General features: G+C 34.0%; 1 protein-coding gene across 1 annotated transcript in view; it reads left to right on the forward strand.

Moving 5' to 3' along the window:
• Nucleotides 1-6,147: 6,147 nt before the first annotated feature.
• The window catches only part of LOC110025813 (fimbrin-2-like), a gene marked incomplete at its 5' end in the record, with an annotated part of 31,019 nt that continues 14,122 nt past the window's right edge, over nucleotides 6,148-23,044 (forward strand). The window contains 4 exon segments of the mRNA XM_020726472.1: nucleotides 6,148-6,186; nucleotides 6,301-6,369; nucleotides 6,469-6,585; nucleotides 12,595-12,809. Coding sequence (XP_020582131.1) covers nucleotides 6,148-6,186; nucleotides 6,301-6,369; nucleotides 6,469-6,585; nucleotides 12,595-12,809 — 440 coding nt within the window.

Consider the following 23,044-nt stretch of genomic DNA (forward strand, 5'->3'; position numbering starts at 1 on the left):
GCAGTGGCTGGTTGTCGCGGGCCGCCGCTGCAGCAGCGGTGGGATGCGGGAATTGCTATTTTCTGTGTTTTAAAAATAGACAAAACATGTTTTTTTAGTTTTAGGTATTTTTAAGACAGAAGTGTTTCTAAAAAAAAGAAATAAAATAAATAACAGATAAGCAAACACTATTTTGTGTTTGTTTCCTTTATTTTATTTTCAAAAAAAAAAAACAAAAATTGTTCCCAAACCACCCCTTAATCATTTAGACTTAACACTTAAGAGAATAAGAGAGATTTAAATACTGTTGGAAAAGCTTGAATTGTAATGCCCTATATTGACTTAAATAAGTTATTGATATAAGAGTGCTTTTATTATATGCAACGGAATAGAGGAAAACAATAAATGAAAATATTCTTAATAATGATGATATATTACATTCAAAGGATATTTTTATGATGATGATATGAAGATAGCACAAAATATGAAAAGCAGTTGCCTAGAGAACACTAATAGGGGGAGAAATAAGCTGGTTGACTACATGAATAACATGTGGAATATTTGATCTTGTAATGATAACATAAATCAACCCTGTTTATGATAGTATGATATTTAATGAGTTAGTCGAAGATGTTAAAATTATTCAAGAAAGGATCTTTCCTTATCAAAACAACCAAGCACGGTGAAAACGACAACTTGCTGATGCGTTACACATAAATAGTGCCTAAATTACCTCAACATTCGTTAAATTTGCTAAAACGATGTTTGATTCTAACTTGAACTGTGTGAACACTTTCAAAATGCTAAATTGTCCATAAACGACAATAATATTTTCTAGGCCTCGCTTGTAAGCTATGAACACTAAATTCGAGGCAATGATGTGAACATGAAATGCACGAGAAATGAGAAAATGTTCAGGGAGAACTTAAAAGGCAAATAACTCCAATAATAATAATAATAATAATAATAATAGTAATAATAATATTACTATTATTGTTATTATAAAACGTTTAAATTTTCTTAATCGCATTACATCCTTTGTCAATATCTCACTCTTATCTACTATTCTACTGACACTGTCACTTCACGTCTCCCATGTAACAACAACAAAAAAAAAACATTGTCAGCAATTGGTCCTAAGCTCAAAAGGGGAGGGTTGTGTTAGGTTGAGGTTGTTGTCAATCATTAAATTTGCTAAAACGATGTTTGATTCTAACTCGAACTGCGTGAGCACTTTCAAAATGCTAAATTGTCCATAAACGACACTAATATTTTCTAGGCCCCGCTTGTAAGCTATGAACACTAAATTCGAGGCAATGATGTGAACATGAAATGCACGAGAAATGAGAAAATGTTCAGGGAGAACTAAAAAGGCAAATAACTCCTATAATAATAATAATAATAATAATAGTAATAATAATATTACTATTATTGTTATTATAAAACGTTTAAATTTTCTTAATCACATTATATCCTTTGTCAATATCTCACTCTCATCTACTATTCTACTGACAATTTCCCTTCGCGTCTCCCATGTAACAACAACAAAAAAACAACATTGTCAGCGATTGGTCCTAAGCTCAAAAGTGGAGAGTTGTGTTAGGTAGTTGACAATCATTGTAAAAACCTTGTTGAAAAACTATGATCGGTCTCTCATGTAAAAGAAAAATATAAAATTAAATGATACTCTTATACTATTTCATCTGTCCATGTCGTACCCACAAGCAACAACTACTGGTCCCGAGTCCCCTTCCTCTACTCTCTGGATTTTGTTTGTTCTCCTTTTCCCCTCTCATCATTTTTACAAGCTTGAGAGCGCCTGCCCTTGACTCACTTTTGCATGCTAAGAGTTGTGGCTCCGTCTCCACTCGTAGGTCTCACTACTTAGCTTTTGCACCTAGTCCGCCGGGCCTTGTCCCCCCATCTCTTCTCTGACTTGTCATCTTGGTGCATGCTCAACAACACCTCTTTGCCTACTATAGTACTCGAAGCCCTCCACTTCTAAGCTTGCAGGCTCTCCTCATGCAACGACCCAACAAGTACACGCCACTTAACTCTCTCACCTACATGTCAAATTGAACCTTATTCACCCTCCACAATTATTTATTGAGGGCGAAAAATTTATGATTAACTAAATTTCTCAAAGTGCTAATGTTATTCTAAGTTGCTACAATATTCACACTCGAAATCATATATGCTATTAACGACATGACTTGAATCCTTTATCAAATTGGTTTGACCCAACAACTACACTATATTACTGTCACTGTTCAATGAATTTCTATCCCTTTAAGTTGTGAATCATTGGTTGTACCTATTTTGTTATAAATTTCTCGGTTAACTGTATTTGAATTAAATTAGTTTTTTTAGACAAACATTCACCCTTGATCGACAAGGTTCATTTGGATAAAATTACCCATAGTTGTTGACAAAAATTCTTTTGTTAGGTTGGATTGAATGTCTCTTCTGATTAGGCAGACTAGGGTTATAATTACTCGAGATAATGAAATTATGTGATCTTAGGGTCTGTTTAGGACAATTTTCTCTCTTATTTGCTTTTTCAGATCGTCACCACAGTTTTGTTTGGGAAATTACTTTCTTGCTGTTTTTTAAAAATTTTTGTGGTAGAAAACTGTTTTTTCAACCTGAGCTGTTAAAGTGTGGTGACTGTCAGAATATTGCAGTCTGATTTTTTGAAAATCAAATAAATTTATAAAGTCACCACAACTTTTTGAAAAGTAGTTTCTTCAAAAGTGCTTCACAGTTGTTTCTTCAAACAACTGCAGCATCCCCAAACAGACCTAATTGAGCTCTTTATCATTCTTCTCACTATCCGCGTTAAGCTTGTAATGATAAAATTATATAATCTAAAATTAAATTGTCGTTATTATAGGAAAAATCTACATACTTTAGCACTTAATGGTCTGCCTTAATCAAAAGTATTCTTCCATTATCGAGAGAGATTATTACCAAGTATTCTTCCATTATCGAGAGAGATAATTACCAAGTATTCTTCCATTACGCTAAACTGTATATCTTAGAGTTTTAATAAAATGAGGGCAAAATCTTTGGGTGGTGTCATGTTTACTGTCTCATTTGTCTTATGAAAATAGGACAATGAAACCTAATCTCAAGTACTTTATTCACCTTCGAAGGAGGTTAGGGTGCACATTTTTGAAGTCCACTGATTTTTGATGATTCTATTGGGAAAAGTTTTTCCTTTCATATTTGGCTTGTCATATATTTGTTTTAATACACATTAAAAAAATGGAAGTACAATTAACAACAACCTTTTATCCCACTTAGTGGGGTCGGCTACATGAATTTTTTTCTTCATTGTCCTATTTAGTGTCATAATTTTCATTTATTTATAATATATTAAGATAAAATTTTATACGACATGCCCCGATCTTCTTAGATCTACCTCTATCTTTCCTAACATAAGTCAAAATATAAATCATCTGCTCTTCTAACTGAGTTATTAGATGATCGACGTTTAATGTGACCAAAACATCTAAGGCCACTCTTTTTATCCTTTTGTGCCACTGAAACTACTTCAACCCTTTCACAAATATATTAATTTCACATTTTGTCTCTAAATATAAATTCACTCGTCCACTTGAGCATATCTCAACAACATTTGACTTAATTTTATGTTTTTCTTTTATAGGCCAACATTTTAGGTTATAAACCATTGTTGGTCTTACCACCATCTCATAAAATTTTCCTTTAAGTATAAGATATATTTTTCTATCACAAAATAGAATCGATGCTTTCCTCCACTTCAACCATCCTACTTGAATTCTACTAATAACATCTCAATCTATTTCACTATCATTTTGAACAATAGACCTGAGATATCTAAAATGTTCACTCCTTTTAATGACTAGATCACCCATTGTTACAATCCCCCACTAGATCTACTATTACTAAAATTTTTTCCGTGTATTTAGTTTTAGATCTACTCAAATGAAAGCTTGTAGACTCTTTCATTTCATTTTTAACTTAAAAAAATGAAATGATGATAAAAAATAAATAAAAACCTAAAATTGCTTTCGTGTGTCCTAACTATTAAAATAATTGAGGTAATTTTGTTTGATGAGCATCAGAGTATTGCTCTTAGATTTCAATTTGAGAATTGCCATCGAAAGATCCTAACGAAAAGACAAACTCTCTCTGATAAGTATCAAGGAATAACCCTCGAATTTCAATCATGGAATTTTTTACTAAAGATTTCAACAAAAAGATCATCTCTGTAAGGCGAGCATTGTATTGTGATACTTGATTTTCAAATTGGAACATTCACTACTGAAGGTCCTCACAGAGAGAATGAAAAGCTTAAAGATTATTATCCCAGGACAAAATTTTATGTGGACGAGTAAAAAATTATGATATGTGTTCAACTTTAGATATCTATCAATGAAAGAGATAGGTCTAGATTGAATTTTGAAAGAAAATATATTTGTCAGAAATTGCTATTATGGTCGACACTTTAACAAGGTCTCCTATGAATGAAAAGAAATATGTTTAGATTGAATTTTAAAAGAAAATATTTTTGTCAGTAATTGCCATTATGGTCGACAATCTAACGAGCGCTCCTTTCTTTAAAAAACAAGAATGATGTCCTCTAGTAAATTTGATTATGCGTGACTACTTTCCAGCTTGATGGCTTAGGGATTTCCATTACTGATGCTAGGGTCACAATTGTAATTATTCTCAGTTACACTAGCCTTAGTGCTTATGAATACAACTACCATATCTATTTAGATTTTTGCATTGAAAATGCATGATATTGAAGTTTTCTCATGTGGAGGAAAGCTTTTTAGTGGATGAGAAAAAAAAATTTTGAGTTGAGAGCTCAACATTCATTGCTTGAGCAACCAAAGGTCAAACAAATAGTGCAATCGAAAATGAGTATTATCACTCACAAGTCACAACTAATTTAAAAATCTGAAATGATATATTAATAATTTTTTGTATGCTTAACAACACTAATGCCTTATTTTCAAAATATACGTATTATCACTCACAACTAATTTAAAAATCTGAAATGATATATTAATAATTTTTTGTATGCTTAACAACACTAATGCCTTATTTTCAAAATATACGAGACTATGTCTGTTAGAGGGCATATAGTACTAAAAATTGCAAAAAAGGGGGCTTAACGAAAAAAGATAAGAAAATTTATTATGATCGAGACCAATTAAACTCTAATAAAAAAGTTATTATCTGTTGTAGTAGTCCAAAATTATATTAAGCAAGTTCTGTAAGGTGAATATCGAGGTGTAATATTAGGACCATGCATCTAGGAATCTATCGTTCAGAGGTCCCGATAGAAGAACAAAGAGATTTGGAGGTCAAAGCCTCACGAAAGCATGTGACATTTGGTTTGTGCTATCAAAGATTCACTATTAATAAAATTCATCAAGAATGGATCCATAAGGTCTTCATTGACGAATATCGTGATGGTCGATACCTTGAAGAATTTTATAAGGAATCATCTCACGACTAATTAGATTTCAACCTCATAAGGGGAAGGGCTATTAAATTCTTACTAGCGGGAAAGAGGTGTCATTAAAGCCAAATATGATACAATTATGGATCTCCTTACACTTTGTTCTAATCTGCTGCTTAAAATGAAGAAGATGAATTTCAAATATTTCAAGTGGGAGAATTAGTCTTTGCACTGAGGAGACAAATCATTACCGATATTAAATTTGACCCAACATGGAAGACCCTTCTATTATTTGAGCCTATCAACTCATCACCTAAACAACCAACTACCATTGTCAGTAATCAATGATCAATATTTGGAGAAGCATTACACATAGCGATATAATCAAAGATATTTTTAAAAGAAAGGACGAGATGAGAGGTGTAGAGTCTAAGACACAAGTGGAGAGAATAATCCGAGGAATTTGGGTTTTGACAAACCTGAAGCAAACTAATGCATGACTATGTGACAAGGAACTTTTGAAACTACTTAGCAAGAGAATCTACCATAGAATTACTAGATGCAGCCTTATTTAATAAACATTGCATCTAGTCCACCATTTCATCATTTCTAGCATGAAAATTTAATTTTCCATTTTTATTTCAATTACTTCTTGCCTGAAATCTTCATTCTTTTGATGACCGATTCTGCATTTACCTTTTTTGTGTCAGCCCCATCTTGTTCTTGGTTTGATATCTCAAATCATTAAGGTATGGTTTCCTGCTTAGCGAGCCACTAAATTTGGTAGATTTTACACATGTTAGTTCCTCGTGCTTCATTTATTTGCTAATGATTTTCACTTTTCTGTGATTTGCTGCCCTTAGATACAACTTTTAGCTGATGTTAACCTCAAGAAAACTCCCCAGCTGGTAGAGTTGGTTGGAGATAGCAGGGTAAGCTAGTTGAACCTCTCTGAGTAAAACCGGAAGTTCTGCTTTGGTAATTTAATCATTTTAAAAGTATTTTCAATGAACATAACAAATTGAATGTAGGAAATGGAAGAGCTCATGAATCTACCACCAGATAAGATTTTGCTTAGGTGGATGAATTTTCAGCTTAAGAAGGGGGGTTTCAAAAGAGCTATAACAAATTTTTCGTCAGATATTAAGGTGAATATCTGGATTTGTTCCTATCATTAGATAATTAAATGCACTTCAGCAAAAAGCTTTTAATTTGAAAAAAAAAATCGGGTCTTTATTTTTTTTCTTAACAGTGTTTATGAATTAGATTTTCTAATATTTTCAATAACCACGATTATTGATTTGTTTTATTGAGTATTTGAGTATATTTTTCCTTGTTATACCTAATGGGAAAATAATTGTACAATTGGGATTTGTTTGGGTATATTGGTATATTTATCAGGAAATAACAATTATTTTGAATTATCGTTTGCTGAAATTAGTCAAGACTTGACTGTCTCATCATATACAACTTAAATGCATCTATTTTTATGCACCGTCTTTAGTTAAATCCTCTACAAATAGCACATTGCTGATTATACTAGCTATAATAATCACTTCCAATTGTCATGATATACAATATATGAAATGCATAATATACATAGACTGTTGAAAATTGAACCTTATTTATGGTCCTATTCGTAAAAAAGGGAATATTGAAGAAGTCTAGGTTTTATTTGTAAATCAATGTAATACCCTATTAAAGTTCATGTTATCAACGTATAGATTAGGTTTTAAACATTTCTTTCTTTTTAAAATCAAAGCAAAACCCTAGCTGTCTCGGATGGCCGGGATCGGCGTACGATTATAGAGACCCAAAGCTCCATCTGCCGGGGGGATCACGATGAACAGAGACTCAAAGCTCTCAAAATTGCTCCGATCCATGCGTTTCTATCACGGAAAGAGCCAGTGTTCACGTCGTGCAGGTCCCCGTCGCATTGCATGCTCTCAAGATCTCACTGATCAATGCAATACTATTGCGGAAAGAGCTAGGGATCGCGGCGTGTAGGTCCTTGTGACATCATTGGACAATTGCTGTTGGAGCTAGTAGGGAAGCATCATGGGATTGTACGGGAATGCACATCGCGATACAGTCACAACTAGAGCCGCTAAAAGGTCGCAGAGTATCGTAGCTTTCAGAGGCCCTTAACTTCGGTCCTTCTCCTATTTCTGATCCTTCGTGAAAGAATCACGTGGGGCCGGCGGGGAGGTCACGACGTGATTACTGACCGGATAGGAAGGCCATGACGAGATCTCATATGTGATCACAAAGTACAAACACAAATGATCAAATTTGCACATGTTCTGTGTGATCTAAACTTGGATTCTTGTGATTAAGGATGTTAGGAGATGGAGGTATTGTGGGAGGTAAATGATTGGAGCTTCTGGGGAAGACAGATCCCGAGGTTTTGAAGGTCTTGGTCGGGCTTATACATGGAGCTAGAATTTTGATGAGAGCTATCACCTCAGCACGTACTTTGATGCAGATGAAGTTAGATCTCCCTCCTGTGGATTTGAAGCTTGATGGACCAACCGCTTATCGGAGTAGGTCATGTCGGATTGAGATGGTTCTGAGAGGGAAGAGCTTAAGGGGATATCTGACCGAGGACGAGCCAAATAATGATAGTTCTGAGATAGATTAGTGGAGGATCACACCCTCCTTAATCTACACATGGCTACTCAACTCGTTGGTTCCATCATTTGCATCTTCAATAGATGTTATTCAAAAGGTTAGTGACATATGGGTAAAGTTAAAGAAGATTTATGCTGAGACTGCAAACCACATGAGTGTGTTCCAGATTCAGCGTGAAATAGAAGCAGTGATAAAGTGTGAGATCGATTCAGGGATATGCCATAGATCTGGATCGGCTATGGTAGATCTTGTTCACTTCTCATGATGTCAAGCTGTGGCAATCAGGAGTTCAAGAAATGAGAGATGATGTTCTAGTCGCGATTTCCTTTTTTCGCTTCTCTCTCTACCTTTCATTCTCTATGACTCTCCTATTTTACTTCCTACCTATTTTATGCACGTCTTTCTATTTCTTTCCTTTTCCATGAAATCCCCTATTATAAATCCTTTCCTATTATATTACTTCTTTTTTAATCTATTTTCTAATTGAAAGCATTGCCTAATATAAGTCCTAATTCCTTATATATAAGGGTTATTTTTGCTTAGGAAAGGAGATTTAGATGAGTGCATATTTTTGAGTGCTGCCTTTGAGGCATTATTCCCCTCGAGGGGTTGCATCCGACGACGAGAAGGTGCTCAGCTTAACTCGTTCGAGGTGGTGACCGTCTCCAAGGTTGGGGTGGTGTTGCAGCTGTAGCTTGACCACGAAGAGACATTTTATCTTTTCGCACTTATTGGAGTCTGTGTTGTGTCTTTATTTTTGTGTTGTTATTTTGTTGTCGTTTATTTCTTATTTTAACGAGTCATACTCTAATCTTTGAAATTCAATAATAATATTATTATTTATGTTGTGTTTTGGGCTTCCTCCGATATCAATTGGTTTCAGAGTCAGCCCAACCCTAGTTCTATCCTAGGATTCCCTAGATCTGTCCCTATCCAAACTACACTCACCAAACTTTTTCTACCCTAAAAGCTTCAACAAATGAGGTAGAAGTTCCCCCAACCCTAGGAGATTGTCACGGGAGCTTTTTGGGACCGAGATACTGTAGTTGCTACATTGTTGCGCACACGATATTGTAGTTGCTATAGTATCACAACCCAAATTTCCTCTCCTTTTCGACCCGATATCAAGATATCTTTACACAAATGAGGATTATATTGTTTCTGGTCTATCCGAACTGATCTATGATCAGAGGAGATCAGTTATCCTAGCTCAAGAGACTATCCCTTTACTGGATGTAGCCATTGCTGCGATGATACAGGAGAGTCGCATGAAGCTACACTCTAAGCCTAATGGACTTCCAGGTGCACGATCAACTTTGGCCGTCTCGAGCTCAGGTATGATAGGTGTCTAGGGGGAGACTCACAAGTGTTATAATTGTGATGAAGTTGCGAATCTGAGTAAGAGTTGTCCTAGGCCATCTAACGAGAGAGACATGTGGACGTGGACAAGGCAGAGGTTGTGGTGGTCAAAAAGGTGAAAATGGGGCTATCGGGCAAATTTGATGGTGATAGAGGATGTAGAGATGGGGCTGAGAATGCTTCCAACCGGTCACCATTAATGGGTAACATTGCCACTTATGCTCACTCTAACATAGGTACTTGTGATTGACACCCATACTTTTGCCTCTATTTTTACCACAGGATCATCAGAATGGATAGTAAATTCTAGTGTATCTTGACATATGACAAGTACTGCTAGCAAGCCTAACAGTATCAGAGAACATCCAGACTACTGATGATACAACATAACCTATAGTTGGTAAGGTTATAGTGAGGGTGCTAATTGACTTTGTCCAATGTTTTACATGCTCCTTTTTCAGTGAACCTTTTATCCATTAGTGTCATTATTCTACAACTCAAATGTAATGTTTCTTTCTATATTCCCTAGGTGATCTTTCAAGAGAAAGGGGCGGGCCGACACTTGTCACTGAAACGTGGCATTGTAGATTCTGGTACTTGAACTGATAACGGATGAACTCATCTTTGACTTCCATGGTAGAGAGTGTTGAAGTAGGAGAATTTGGGAGGAGTGCGGATTATGTGTTGCTGCTACATCCCTGACGCATGAGACACTTTTATTTTAGTTTAGTGAGTCAGTTGTATCATTCTTTATATGAAAAAGACAAATAAACAAAAGCTTTTTGGTGATGCTTTTGAGTTTGACAAGCTTACTAGGAGCTTTTATATTAGTTTTGAGCTTTAGTGTTTTTGACTTGATACATTCTGATGTTTGGGAATCATGTTCTACAACTTCTATGAATGATTATCTATATTTTGTGACCTTTATTGATAGTTTCTCTCATGTTACTTGGTTATATTTGAGAAAAATAATGGTGATGCGTTTGCTTGCTTTAAAGATTTGTACAAGGCAATCCAGACTCAATGTGGTGTAGTAGTGAAGTTATTCTGCCTGATAATGTGATAAAGTATACTAAGAAAGAATTTGGGGAATACTTGTTAGTCCGAGGAATAGAAAATCAAACCACATGACTATACACACCAACAGAGTAGCTGAAAAGAATAATAAACACCTAGAGGTCGCCCCAAACATCATGATTGTAATTAATGTCCCAAAGTAGTTATGGGGGTAAGCAATTCTCACAGCTGCTCAATTGATCAACAGGATACCCTCCAGGGTGTTGGATTGAAAGTCTCATTTTCAGATGTTGAGTGAAGATAATAGCGTGATCATCCCATTGAAGGATTTGGCTGTGTATATTTTGTGAATGACAAGTCGTCGGTAGGGAAGCTGGATCACAAAGTTGTGAAATGCATGCTTGTATGTTATTCTGCTACCTAGAAGGGGTGTGTCTGTTAAAGCCCAATAAAGAAGAAACTGTTTGTGTCATTTAGAGAATATGAATCGTACTGCACCTAGGAGCTGGCCTTACCCTTCGGTGACTTGCCAAATACTGGAGATATGAGGCAGGGGGTAAGAAGCAATGGTGAGAGAGTGGTACACATTGGAGAAATGCCTTGTCTTATGATGTGTGATGAATCAGTTGAGGAACCAGTGATGATGAGACAGAGATTGCTCAACTAAATTTAAAAGATTGTGCAATGAATTTGAGGTGAAGGATCTTGGACAACCCAAATACTTTCTTGGGATTGAAGTGGCCCGTGGACTTGAGGCGATGGACTTATTCTAGAGAAAGTATGTATTAGATCTCCTCATGAAAACATATATGCTGAGGTGCAGAACTGCAATCTCCCCAATTAACCAGAAGGCCAAGCTGAGTGCAGAGGTAGGAGAAGTGGTTGATCGTTAGAGTTACCAGAGATTGATGGGTCGTCTGTCTATCTGTGTCACACATAACTTGACATCTCTTTTGCAACGAGCGTGGTGAGCCGTTAAATGCATGATCCAAAGAAGGGTCATATAGATGCAGAATATCAGATTCTGAGGTACTTAAAGAGTGCACCAAAGAAGGAGTTGATCTTTAGAAAGAATGAGCATATAGACATTGAGGGCTTTTGTGATGCTGACTGGGCTTTAGGATACTGCATGTTCGTAGGGGGCAACTTGGTCTCTTGGAAGAGCATGAAACAGTCCGTAGTAACGAGGTACAAGACCATGGCCTTAAGAGTTGCTGAGATGATGTGGCTGAGAGCTTTGTTGGTTGTGTTCAAGGTGGAATTTCGGTGCTACAACAAGTCAACAATTGACATTTCTGACATCCCGGTGCAACACGTTGGAACCAAATATGTGGAGTTTGATAGATTCTTCATCAAGGAAAAGCCGAATAACGAGTTGCACCTGGCTGACTGCCATACTAAAGAACTTAGTTCATTAGATTTGTATAGGTGATGTGACAACTTAGTGGATATCATTTGCCTATCTGGAGGGGGAGTATTGAGCATTGGACCTTATTAAGGGTCCTACTGGTAAAAAGGGAATATTGAAGAAGTCTAGGAATTTATTTGTAAAACACTATAATACACTATTTATGCCCTTGTTATGAATGTACCGATTAGGTTTTGAATATTTCTTAGTTTTTAAACAATTTAGCATTAATGACTACTGATTGAACACATTAAAAGATCATGCAATGAAGGTGAATGTTCTTGCAGTTTTATACCTCTCTTTCTTTTGCTGTTTTCCATGGTAAAAGTTTTTTCTTCCAGACCTGCTCCGATTAACCGTAGAGAGGGTTTAAGCTCTCACTTGGTAATTTATTTTGACCTGTTCTGTAAATTAATACTCTAATATCAATGAAGTGCGAATACCAACTTGAGAAAGTTTATTTAATCATGAGCTTTAAAAGATTAGATAGCGCATTATTATTTCTGCTATAATAATTTCCTTCTTTTTTGGTGAGTTATGTTGCGTATTATTGGGTTACAACCAAAGCGTAGTTTCCATCACCTGCTGCAGGTACATATAATCAATCCTTTTATTTTACTCATGTTTTGTTCATTCAGTGCGATAAAGAGTTTTCTTTTCGAACTAGTTTTCTTCAGCTAGCAAACACTTCCTATTTTTCTTTCTGAAAATTACTGATAATACTATCTTTTCGGCCGGTCAGGATTCAGAGGCTTATGCATGTCTTCTTAATGTTTTGGCACCTGAACACAGTATTAAGCTTTCTGAAAAGAATGTAAAAGACCTTCTAGAAAGAGCGAAGCTTGTCCTTGAACATGCTGATAGAATGGGTTGTAAAAGATACGTGACTCCTGAAGACATTGTTGATGGTTCACCCAATCTGAATCTTGCCTTTGTTGCACATATTTTTCAGAAAAGGTATTCATTATTTTTCTACAGCTAACTGCACAAAAGCATTTCCCAACTTACATTACCAAAAAGGAATTACTTTGAATTCTTCATGATAGTTAGAATTACACAGTAAATCCTTTGTATTTATATTTATTATTTTTTGGTTATGAGTAGTTCAAACATAGAATCGATTATTCTAATTGGTTGGCCTTAGGATTTTCCTAAAATGGTAACTTCTAATTGTGCATCAAAGATCTGTATCTGAAATAAATCCTTCAAGGCCTTTTATGATCTCGTGCCTTCTTAAGAATCCTTTGGGCTGACAAATGATTGGAATCTTGTGAAATCGTTGTAATAAGAGACAAAAAGTGGCAAACAACCTATGTAGTCTTCGGATGTAGATAGTTGCATCAGATCCCTTCCATCCTAGAACTCGACTCAATTTCAAAAGATTGGAACTGTCTGTCGTCAGACAAGTGGTAGGAGTATATGTCTGATACATTGAATGTATTTAAATTATCAGATTAGGTGATAACTCTAGCACAAATGCATTATCATTGATACACTAGCTAAAGGATATGGTCCAATTTTGCTAGGTTTCTGTTTGGAACAAGCGCCGGGTGGAAACAGCACTTTTGAGTAGTCTCACAATAACTAAATCACCTTCCTTGAACACTTTTGATATATAGCATCTATCAGCTTGTAGTTTATACCGCTGAGAGGAATCAGTCAGCTTTTCTTTGACCTCGTAGCATCAATTCAGAATTGTCAACTAGTTTTGTGGCATCACAGCTTCTGGGTTTAGAAAGGATAGCGACAGTGCGATAGCAACCAATAATTAGGTGCCTTAATATAAACTTTGCTGAATGGAGGATGGCCGGTAAATCAGTTATTCGTCGAATTGAATACAAATTCTGCCTGTGCCAAACATTCATCCCATTGCTTAGGTTGATCTCCTGCAATTCACCGTACCATATTTTCCAATGTACGGTTTACCACTTCGCTTTCATAATTTCTTCCAGGAATTACTTATAATTTCACATCACGATCAGAAGCTAGACTTTACGGAAGACCATGTAACCTGACAATCTCCTTAAAGAAAAGCTTGGCAACATGTAATGGATCAAAAATCTTTTTATAAGCAACAAAGTGCGTTATTTATAGAAATGATCTACGACCACCAAGTCGGAATCGGATCAATATCCTGCATGGGGTAAACCCAACAAAAAAATCAATATTGAGATTTTCCTAGATAGAAGTTTGGAATATGCAATGGGCTATAAAATCTCGTGTTCTGTCCAGTGACTTTAAACCTTTGGCAAATAGAACAGTTCTCCTTGAATCGACATGTCTCTCCTCTGCTTTGGTCAATAAAAATGAGATTGTACTAGTTGTAAATTTTTGTCTCGCCCCACATGTGCTACTAATTCTTCACCGTGATAGCTTTGAATTATTTTCTAAGGGATGTGTTGGATATACACAATTGATTTTAAAGAGCTATCCTTGTTGAAGTGTGTAATCTCCTTATGGGATGTGTCAGATTGCCTATGTCCAATCTTCATCTTGAGAATGCAATTCCCATAGACTTATTCCATTAATTTTTTATTGAGTCACCATTAATAAGCTTGCTCTCTGACTTAAAAGCATCGAGAACCTTAATGGTATGACCAACTTAATGTATCACCACAAAGCTAAAATTTTATATAATGGCCACAACATGCATTCTTTTGAGATTTCGTTGGGATTGTAGAAATTGAAGGGGCTGGTGATCACCAAGAGGCAGAAACTCCTGATGCAACAGGTAATGGTCCCAATTCTTTAATACTCGAACAACAGCATAAAGTTTCTGCATATATGTAGACCTTTTTTGTTAAGTGATACTAGTTTTTCATTGAAAAACAATTTTTTGTTTTCCTTTCTGTATCAAAATTGTTCCCATGTTTATGACCGATGTGTCAGATTTCACTTTGGAACGGTTTCTCAAACTCTGGAATGCATAGTATCGGAGCTCAGCATTTGCCGTCCTTTAATCGATCAAAGCTTTCTGAGTTACCATTGAAAACCTTAAATCGGCATCATGTATGTACCTATAATTAATTCACCCTTATTTTGCATAAATAATTTTAAGTGTTATATTGTCTAGATTTCACTGTGATCTTTATCTCAATTTAATTGAAGACCTTTACTCTTAGAGTTCAAATTAAATTCATTTTCACTTGATTAAATCAATTTATAAGTTTGCTTGATATTAATGTATTTTACTGGTTGGTTCCTATGTTAACCATTTACGATCATGCCTTTAATTGAAAAATCTAATAATTGAGTATATAAAAATTAATGTCTTAATGATTTATATAATTTGAATCATTAATAAATAGTCACAATATCCTTAATTATAATAAATTTTATAAATCATATATATGATTAAAGATATTAATTTTAATTAATTATATAAATATAATGTATTATCCTCTAGTAATTTTTATTATATTTATTTAATTTACATTTTGTTTTTTGACTTACCCACATGGATTAGAAAAGGGAACAAATTTTATAGTTTTATCATAAAGATTTAAGTGAATTTGAATGAATTAGAATTTAGCCTACAAGCAAATTTTATGCCAGTAAACTCATAATTGTTCAATATATGATTTATATTTATGAGCCTGATTTTCGTATAAAAATATGTTTTTATTTACTTTAGTTTTGCACGCATGAAATCAGCTAATATTTAAGATATTAATTTTTTTAAATTTTTTAATGTGACTCCACTATAAAAAAAAATTAATATCATAAATATTAGTTGATTGCATGAGTGAAAAATTAAAATAAATAAAAATATGTTTTTATAATTGAGGGATGTTAATTGTGAAAATTCTCTTTTAGTTAAGGTGGATGAATATTGATTGTACTATTAAGAAAGACGAACCACGTGTGATTATTGAAATAAATATTGTTGATCACGTTGCTTTTTATGAATATTAGAAAAAAATATAGTCACCTCAATTTAATGTTCATAAAGCCAAATATATTTGCCCGTATTCATGATTTAATAGATCAATATAACAATGTTAGAAAGCTACTCAAGACAATTGATGAACAATTTAGTATTTCACATAAATTTCTTGTGAGTATCTTAGTTATGAAGTTCTCATCCCTTAAACTAACTGAAATTGACAGTATGCAAGAGCATATATATACTTGAGATTGACATATCCAAGTCTTTTTTAGTACATTATGTTATGGACACTCATCCACAGTAATATGATTCCTTCAACAAATCTTATCACACATAAATATAAATGATCAATTAATAAATTTTTAATTCTATGTGTTTAAGAGGAAGAAAGGTTGGTCATGAAAATGGGTAAAAGTGCAATGCTAGTAACACACAAAATGGGTTAGAGTTAGCCAAATCAAGTAGAAAGAGAAATGTAAATTATCACTCCAAGTTGAAATAAAAAAATAATCCAAGTGCTTCTTCTGTAAGAAGTGGCATGAATAAAGATTGCATCGAATTTTAGACTTGATTTGATAAGAAAGTACAATTTCACTTGTTTGTTATGAATCTTATATGATCAACATTATTTATAACACTTAATAAATTAAATCTAATGTTATAATTTACATTTGTATTACCATATAGGATATGCAAAACCTAAGGAAGTTAGTAAGAGGTGTTCAACATATCCATTCAAAGAACGAGATCAATAGATGGAATTAAGATTAGTGAGAGTATTTTGTATTTTGTATTTTATTAATTTTGATACTTGTCTAACTTGCATAAAGGATTAAAAAACTAATAAATTTTAAAAAAAATGCAATGATGAGTAGAAAACATATTAGAAATGATACAAATAAATAGTTGTGTATATATTAATTTTCATGGTTCAAAGTATTTTATGAACTTTATTCATGATTACACACGTTATATGTATCTCTACTAACTTCTGAATAAAAATAAATCATTGAAGCTTTTTAATATTTTTAAGACAAAAGTAAGAAAATAATGTGAAAATAAATTAAGATTGCAAAATCTTATAGAAGTGGTGAACATTATGAGAGATACACTGAAGATATATAAGTTGCTAGTTCCTTTTAAGTAATGGTATTGTTGCTCACTATAATCTATCTGGCTCTTCTAATTTTAAAGGCGTGGTTGAAAGTAGGAATGACATACTAATAAAATGTTTTGAGGAGCATGATTAGTAGTATTAAATTACCTAATTTCTTGCAAACTGAAGCTTTCAAAGTGACAATATATAGATATTAAAATGGGATTATGAGTTCGAATATAAGTGATGAGTATTATGAAAGATAAACTGAAGATACTGTGAAGATAGACAAGGGGGTAATCTATTTGCGAATTTTTTTTAAAAAAAATGAGATTTTTGCTCAATATAATTTATTTGATTCATAAAAATGTGGTTGAATGAAGGAACTGAAAACTAATAGATATGGTAAGAAACATGATTAATATCTCTAAATTATCTAAATTTTTGTGAGTGAAGCTTTAAAATGTTTGTGTATATTTTAAATTAAGTTTCAACCAAAGTTGTTGTAAAAACACCTTTTGAATTATAAAAATTTTGGAAATCAGGTTTGCAACATTTGTGCGCGTATAGGGAAGCATTTTCGGTAAACTTTTTGGTTTGAAATTTTTTTTTTAATTTAATTTAATATAAGAGGTATATAGTTTTGGTTTTAAAATATTATGTTTTAATTTTTTTGAAAAAATGAGACCAAATAAATCTTCTTCGTCCAATAGTCTATATAATCGTGCTCGATACCACAAATACTACACATTCCTGAAAGATAAGTGTATATCTTGGCGATGGACCCAATTATACAAATTAAGGGATTTGTGACATCCGTTTGGTCTGCGAACCTTTTATGTGTGACCTACAAGTTCTCCTATCTAATAAAAAAATCAAATAGACTTTATTTTACCTGGGTTCCAAGTTCCTTATAGAGGCAAACCCCTATAGTTAATTACATCCCAGATGACTGGGATCACTTGAGAAAACTTTAGATAACGATCAGATGTACTAGTCTTCAAGAATTCAAGGTTTAGGTTTTCACGGTAGGACGTAGAAAAGCAAGTGGGAGTGACTTAAGTAGGAATAATTATTTTTCAGGAGTCGAAGGAAGGAAACGGTAGGGGGCGTCACAGATCCTGAGGGCCCCTAGTGTCCCCTAGTGACTTCCCAAATTATCTTACTGTGTGGCTGCGTTTTGGAGACGATGTTATTTAAATGTTCGATCCTGCCAATTTTATTATTTGGGACTTACACTTGCATAATACCCAATTATGCAAATAGTCCACAGATATAACAGAGTTTACGTTGTACCACATGACAATCTTAGAACCTAAGATGAGTTAGTACTTATGCTGCACAACATGGTTGCACAGGAGCCTAAAGAGGGAGTGAGGATTTACGTCGCGCTAGGCGAGTTACCTTGAAGTCCTATGGGTTATTATTTATGCTAGGAAAGTTTAGCTGATGTAGACTTGTTTTGCAGTTGTAGAATCAAAGACCATCTCTACTTGTAGTCCGCTCCAAGCTCCTCGACGTACTGCTTACAAAATTGGCTCGGAACCTCCTGTTGTAGCAGCAGTTCCAGGGTTTAAGGGTTTGAGGTTTTATGTTTCACAATTTTGATGTCAAAGTTAGGTTTTGTTGTTGTTTTATATTTAAAGCATGGATGGTAAAGAAAAGCACATGTAAATAAAAGTGTTGTAGAATGTGGTAAATAAACTATGAAGCGTATCTGAGCTTCTGCTACTGCTGCATGGCCCGTATTGCAAGCATAGTATGACTTGCAGGAGATTTAAATGAACTTGCAGGAAAAGTAAGCAAAGCAGAAAACCCAACACGAAAGTCAGAAAAACAAGTCGTAGAAATTACAAGCAAAACTCGTGATCACGTATGGAAGATCGGAATTGAGTGCAAGACATCGGTGAAGGTGGGGGCTCAGAGGTGTACTGTGTGCTTCCAAACTTTGGGTAAGAGCTACCAACCCGACAATCTATAAAGGGCAATCCTTCGATCCAAGTGACTAGACGTGGACCTTTGTAAGTTTTATCAAAATTCTTTAATTTTTCATGCAAAAGTTGCTGTTTAGATTTTCATGCAGAGTTCACTTTAATAAACAAAAGAAATTTATTTTTATTTTTGTAAATATTTTGTAAAGTAGTGTAGTCCACAGACTAATTACTTTAATCATGCTAGGACTACTGGCGACTTAATAGAATCGGGGGCAATAATCTCACCAAGAGTTGGCGAAATGTATCATCGGTCATTACCCTAGGTAGAAGCACACATAAGCAATGTTGTCATGACTCTCGTCACCAAGACCTCCAACTTGTCCGATGATCCACATGTGGCATTAACAAATGTCCCCAACTGCCGGGAGGATTTGAGTGTAATGTTCAAACTCAAATCCCGGTATATTGAGTTTCACTGTAGGTTAAGCCATGACAAGAATTTCATTAGTTGATTTAATTGAGGAAGTCATGAACCACATCTTGTGTATCCTCATGTTTACTGTTTTAATCGATTTTGTGAATTAATGTCATGTGTTTAGTTTCATCATTCATTTGAAAATTAAGTAAATGAACTCTCACTTAGGGTGTGTTTATAAAATTTAGGAAGCTTACACTTTAACTTGAGCTTGAAGTGATTTAAGGTGTTTTACCCTTAATTAAGATTTTTCCAACTAATCCTCAAATATATTTAAGTGTTTTCTAAATAATTAAATCAGAAATTCTCATTTTGACTTAACTATTTAACAATAAAAATAGAACAAAAGAAAAGAGAAGGCGGACCCACTTTCAAAACTAATAAAACAAGGGGGAAACAAAAAATGAATCGACCTAAAAGCGTTTAAGTTATTTCAACAATTGTAATTAATTCGACCCCCGAGAAGAGTGTTTAAACTTTCCCCAAGCAATGTATAGCATGTAGCGAAAGAATTCCTTTGTCACATATATAAGTATTCGGTTTCCAAGCGTGCGAGTATGTAAAATTCGAAACTAAGGTGTTAGATATGCGAATACATGTCAATTGAGTGGTATGTATGTAATAAAAAGTAAACTTTAGGTGTTAGGCCTGTAAATATATATAATTGGGTGGTAGATATGTAAAGATCAATTCTGAAGCAGCAAGAGTGTTGAGGCATGGGTCAGCGAATAGCTTGGAACATTTTGGAACCATGACAGCTTCAAAACATATGAATATTTGCACATTTGTTATACCTTTTAGGCCTTGCTGTATGACATGCCTAAAAATTACCTAAATTTTCATAGATATTTTATGTTCAATTTTAATGATTTTTAATGATATTACACTTTAAATGAATATATTTTGCGTATTTTTAGTTTCAGGTACAAGAAATGAACTTTTGTAGAAAATGAAACAAAAATTATGCAATTTGGAGTAAAAACGAGCAGCAGCAACAACAACAACAACAAAGCCTTAATCCCACCTCGTGGGGTCGGCTACCTGAATCCTTTTTCTCCATTGTGTCCTATTTAGTGTCATATTTTCATCTAGTTCTAGTAAATTAAGATCATTTTTTATACAATAAGCCCAAGTCTTCCTAGGTCTACCTCTGCCTTTCTTCACACAATTCAAATCTACAATGTTTATTCTCCTAATCGGATCATCAGATGGAGTAAAAACAAGCAAGAAAGAAAATTCTGACTTGACATATTTCGATGTCTTTCTATGCTTAATCTATTTTACATTTATCACATGTTTTTGAATGAAATTACAATTAAAAAAAAAGTTATTTTCATGCATATTTTGTATATATATATATAAATGTTAGGAGCAAAACGCAAATGAATGAGGCGAAACAGAGCTGAAACGGAGTCAAACGGAGCAAAATGGTGGAGCTGCTGTAGTGTGATGCTTGAGGCGCCAAAATCCAGAGAACTGGCACCTAAGGTGCTAGAGACGATATAAGACAGATTAAGGCGGTTTAGGATAAATTTTGTGCGGATTTTGAAGGCTCCAAATGATTCGAACGCCCTATGGAGTGATTCAACGCATTTAGACACTTTGAACGACTCTTTAATGAAGGGATATGTCTCTTGAATTAATGAACATGTCTTTGGGATTTAAAAGGTGTGACTTCTGGAGAGAATTTAGGAGTGAATTTTGAATTCTTTTTGAAAGGAGGCAACCCTTAATTAAAAAGGAAGACTTTGGAGAAGAGAGAATTTTCTTATAGGGTTATAAGAGGAGAGGGAAGGAGAGAGATTTCTTCTTCATTATATTTCTAAGAGAGAAATGATTGTGATTGTAAAGAGAAAAAGTGCTTAAAGAAAAATCTTGGGATTTTTTTGGGAAGGAGTGTGAGATAAGTTGTGTTCTTTTCTTCCTTTGTTTTGTAAACTTATTTTTATATTTTTTATATATGAATGTTTTGTAAACTTATTTTTATATATGAAATCCGTGTTTTGTCGTATTTTTCTTATGAATTCTGAGTAGTCTTATTTATCTTTATCTCTACAAAGAGATTTGGTTTTGTGAAGAATTAATTTTTTTTATACAGTTTTAAATGTCAATAATTTGTGATGATTTGAACTCCGGTCTTCATTTACTTTTCAATCTGGCCAATAATCTGGCCAATTGAAATTGGCCAATTGAAATGTTAAAATGCGTTGAGAAATATATGACCTGGAAGGGCTATGATTTCAACAACATGGTGAGAGTCACATTCGATTTCATGGGAGATGATGTCATCCGTGAGGTTGAGTGTAAATAAATAAAGAAATGTATTTTGTTGAATGCAGAATTGAAGATTTTAAGGTGACAGATTAAAATCCTCAATTTAGTCAAGTTGATTGGAAACTAATGCGAGATTGTTAGCCCTCAGGTGAGAGAGTAGTGAGAGCTCTAGAGTGGCAGCTGGTATCCTCCTAACCTAACCACAGAATTAAGGACTAAACTCTGGATTAGTCAATGTTTTTTATGCACTTGGAAGAGGGTAAACAATAGGATTGCTCGTATTTGACGCAATACAATTTTATATATAATTTTAAATGATTTTAATTATTTCACTAACCGCGTACTCATTGTAAAGGGGAATGATGCTTTCTTAAATTTGAACTCTTCGTCACAAAATTTTGTTTAGTCTTAGTAAATTTAACTTTGAAGTTTAGAAATTAGTTTAGTAAACTTAGTTCTTTTAGTTAAATTTCTATTAGCATTCGTTGAAACCATTTTAACTTGTCTTTTTTATTTTAATTTCTATAGTTTGAATATTGAGATTGATGTTATTATCGTAAGAATTTTCATCTTTCAAACTAATGCTTGATAGTAGTAGATTAGAATTAGCCTAAAGAATTTCTTACTGCACTTCTCTATGGGATCGATACTGTGGTTTTTAAATAAAGTCCTATATTACTTGAAACGATTCGTGCACTTGCGTAGAACCCTTAGTGTGTGAAATATTTAATATTTTATATATCGTTTCAATTTGCACATTAAATACTTAATATAAATTGGGTCAAGATTTTGACTATATTTTTGAAAGCTAAATTACTGCGTAATTTCGGGACGGGTCAAGTTTTTGACACTGTTACCGGTTATTTAAATTGACATAAAAAAACACAGTGAAATAACATACACTCGGGGCGCATCACCATACCATCAAATTACACTCAAAACAACTTTATTTTGATGCAGGCAATGCAAGACTAATACTAACCATGCTGAACCAGCAAATCAGTAAAAGCATTCATGTATGTGTTATTAGAAAATGATTTTAGAATTTCAAAAATCCTTGCTAGCAATGTTCGGGTATTTTCTGGTAATGGTCATCTCTAAGCTTATAATGATTGGTGTTAACCGCAACCAAGGTTCACTTTCAGAACATGTCAATCTTAATTCTTTGACAGATTTATATGCACCTCACGTTTTACATTCCTAACACCCAAAGTTTAGTATTCCACTCATAACACATCAATTTCATAAACATATAGATGCTCACCTCTTATTTTAACCAAAACACTCCTGAGGTTTAAGTGGGTGTTGGACGGCTAATATTTAAGATTAAAACTATCACTGATAATGAATGAATCCAATTATTAATGAGGCATCAAATGTAGTTGAACAATTAACTCTTCAAGAGAAGGTTGTTTTAATATTAAGATTTTTTGAAAAAGAAGAGAACAATTCCTAATGATTATATTGTGTATTTTCAAGAATTAGACTATAATGTTAGAGCTGGAAATTATCTTGAAATATTTT

Source organism: Phalaenopsis equestris, unplaced genomic scaffold (genome assembly GCF_001263595.1).
Source record: "Phalaenopsis equestris unplaced genomic scaffold, ASM126359v1 Scaffold000333, whole genome shotgun sequence".
In the NCBI taxonomy this organism is placed as follows: domain Eukaryota; kingdom Viridiplantae; phylum Streptophyta; class Magnoliopsida; order Asparagales; family Orchidaceae; genus Phalaenopsis; species Phalaenopsis equestris.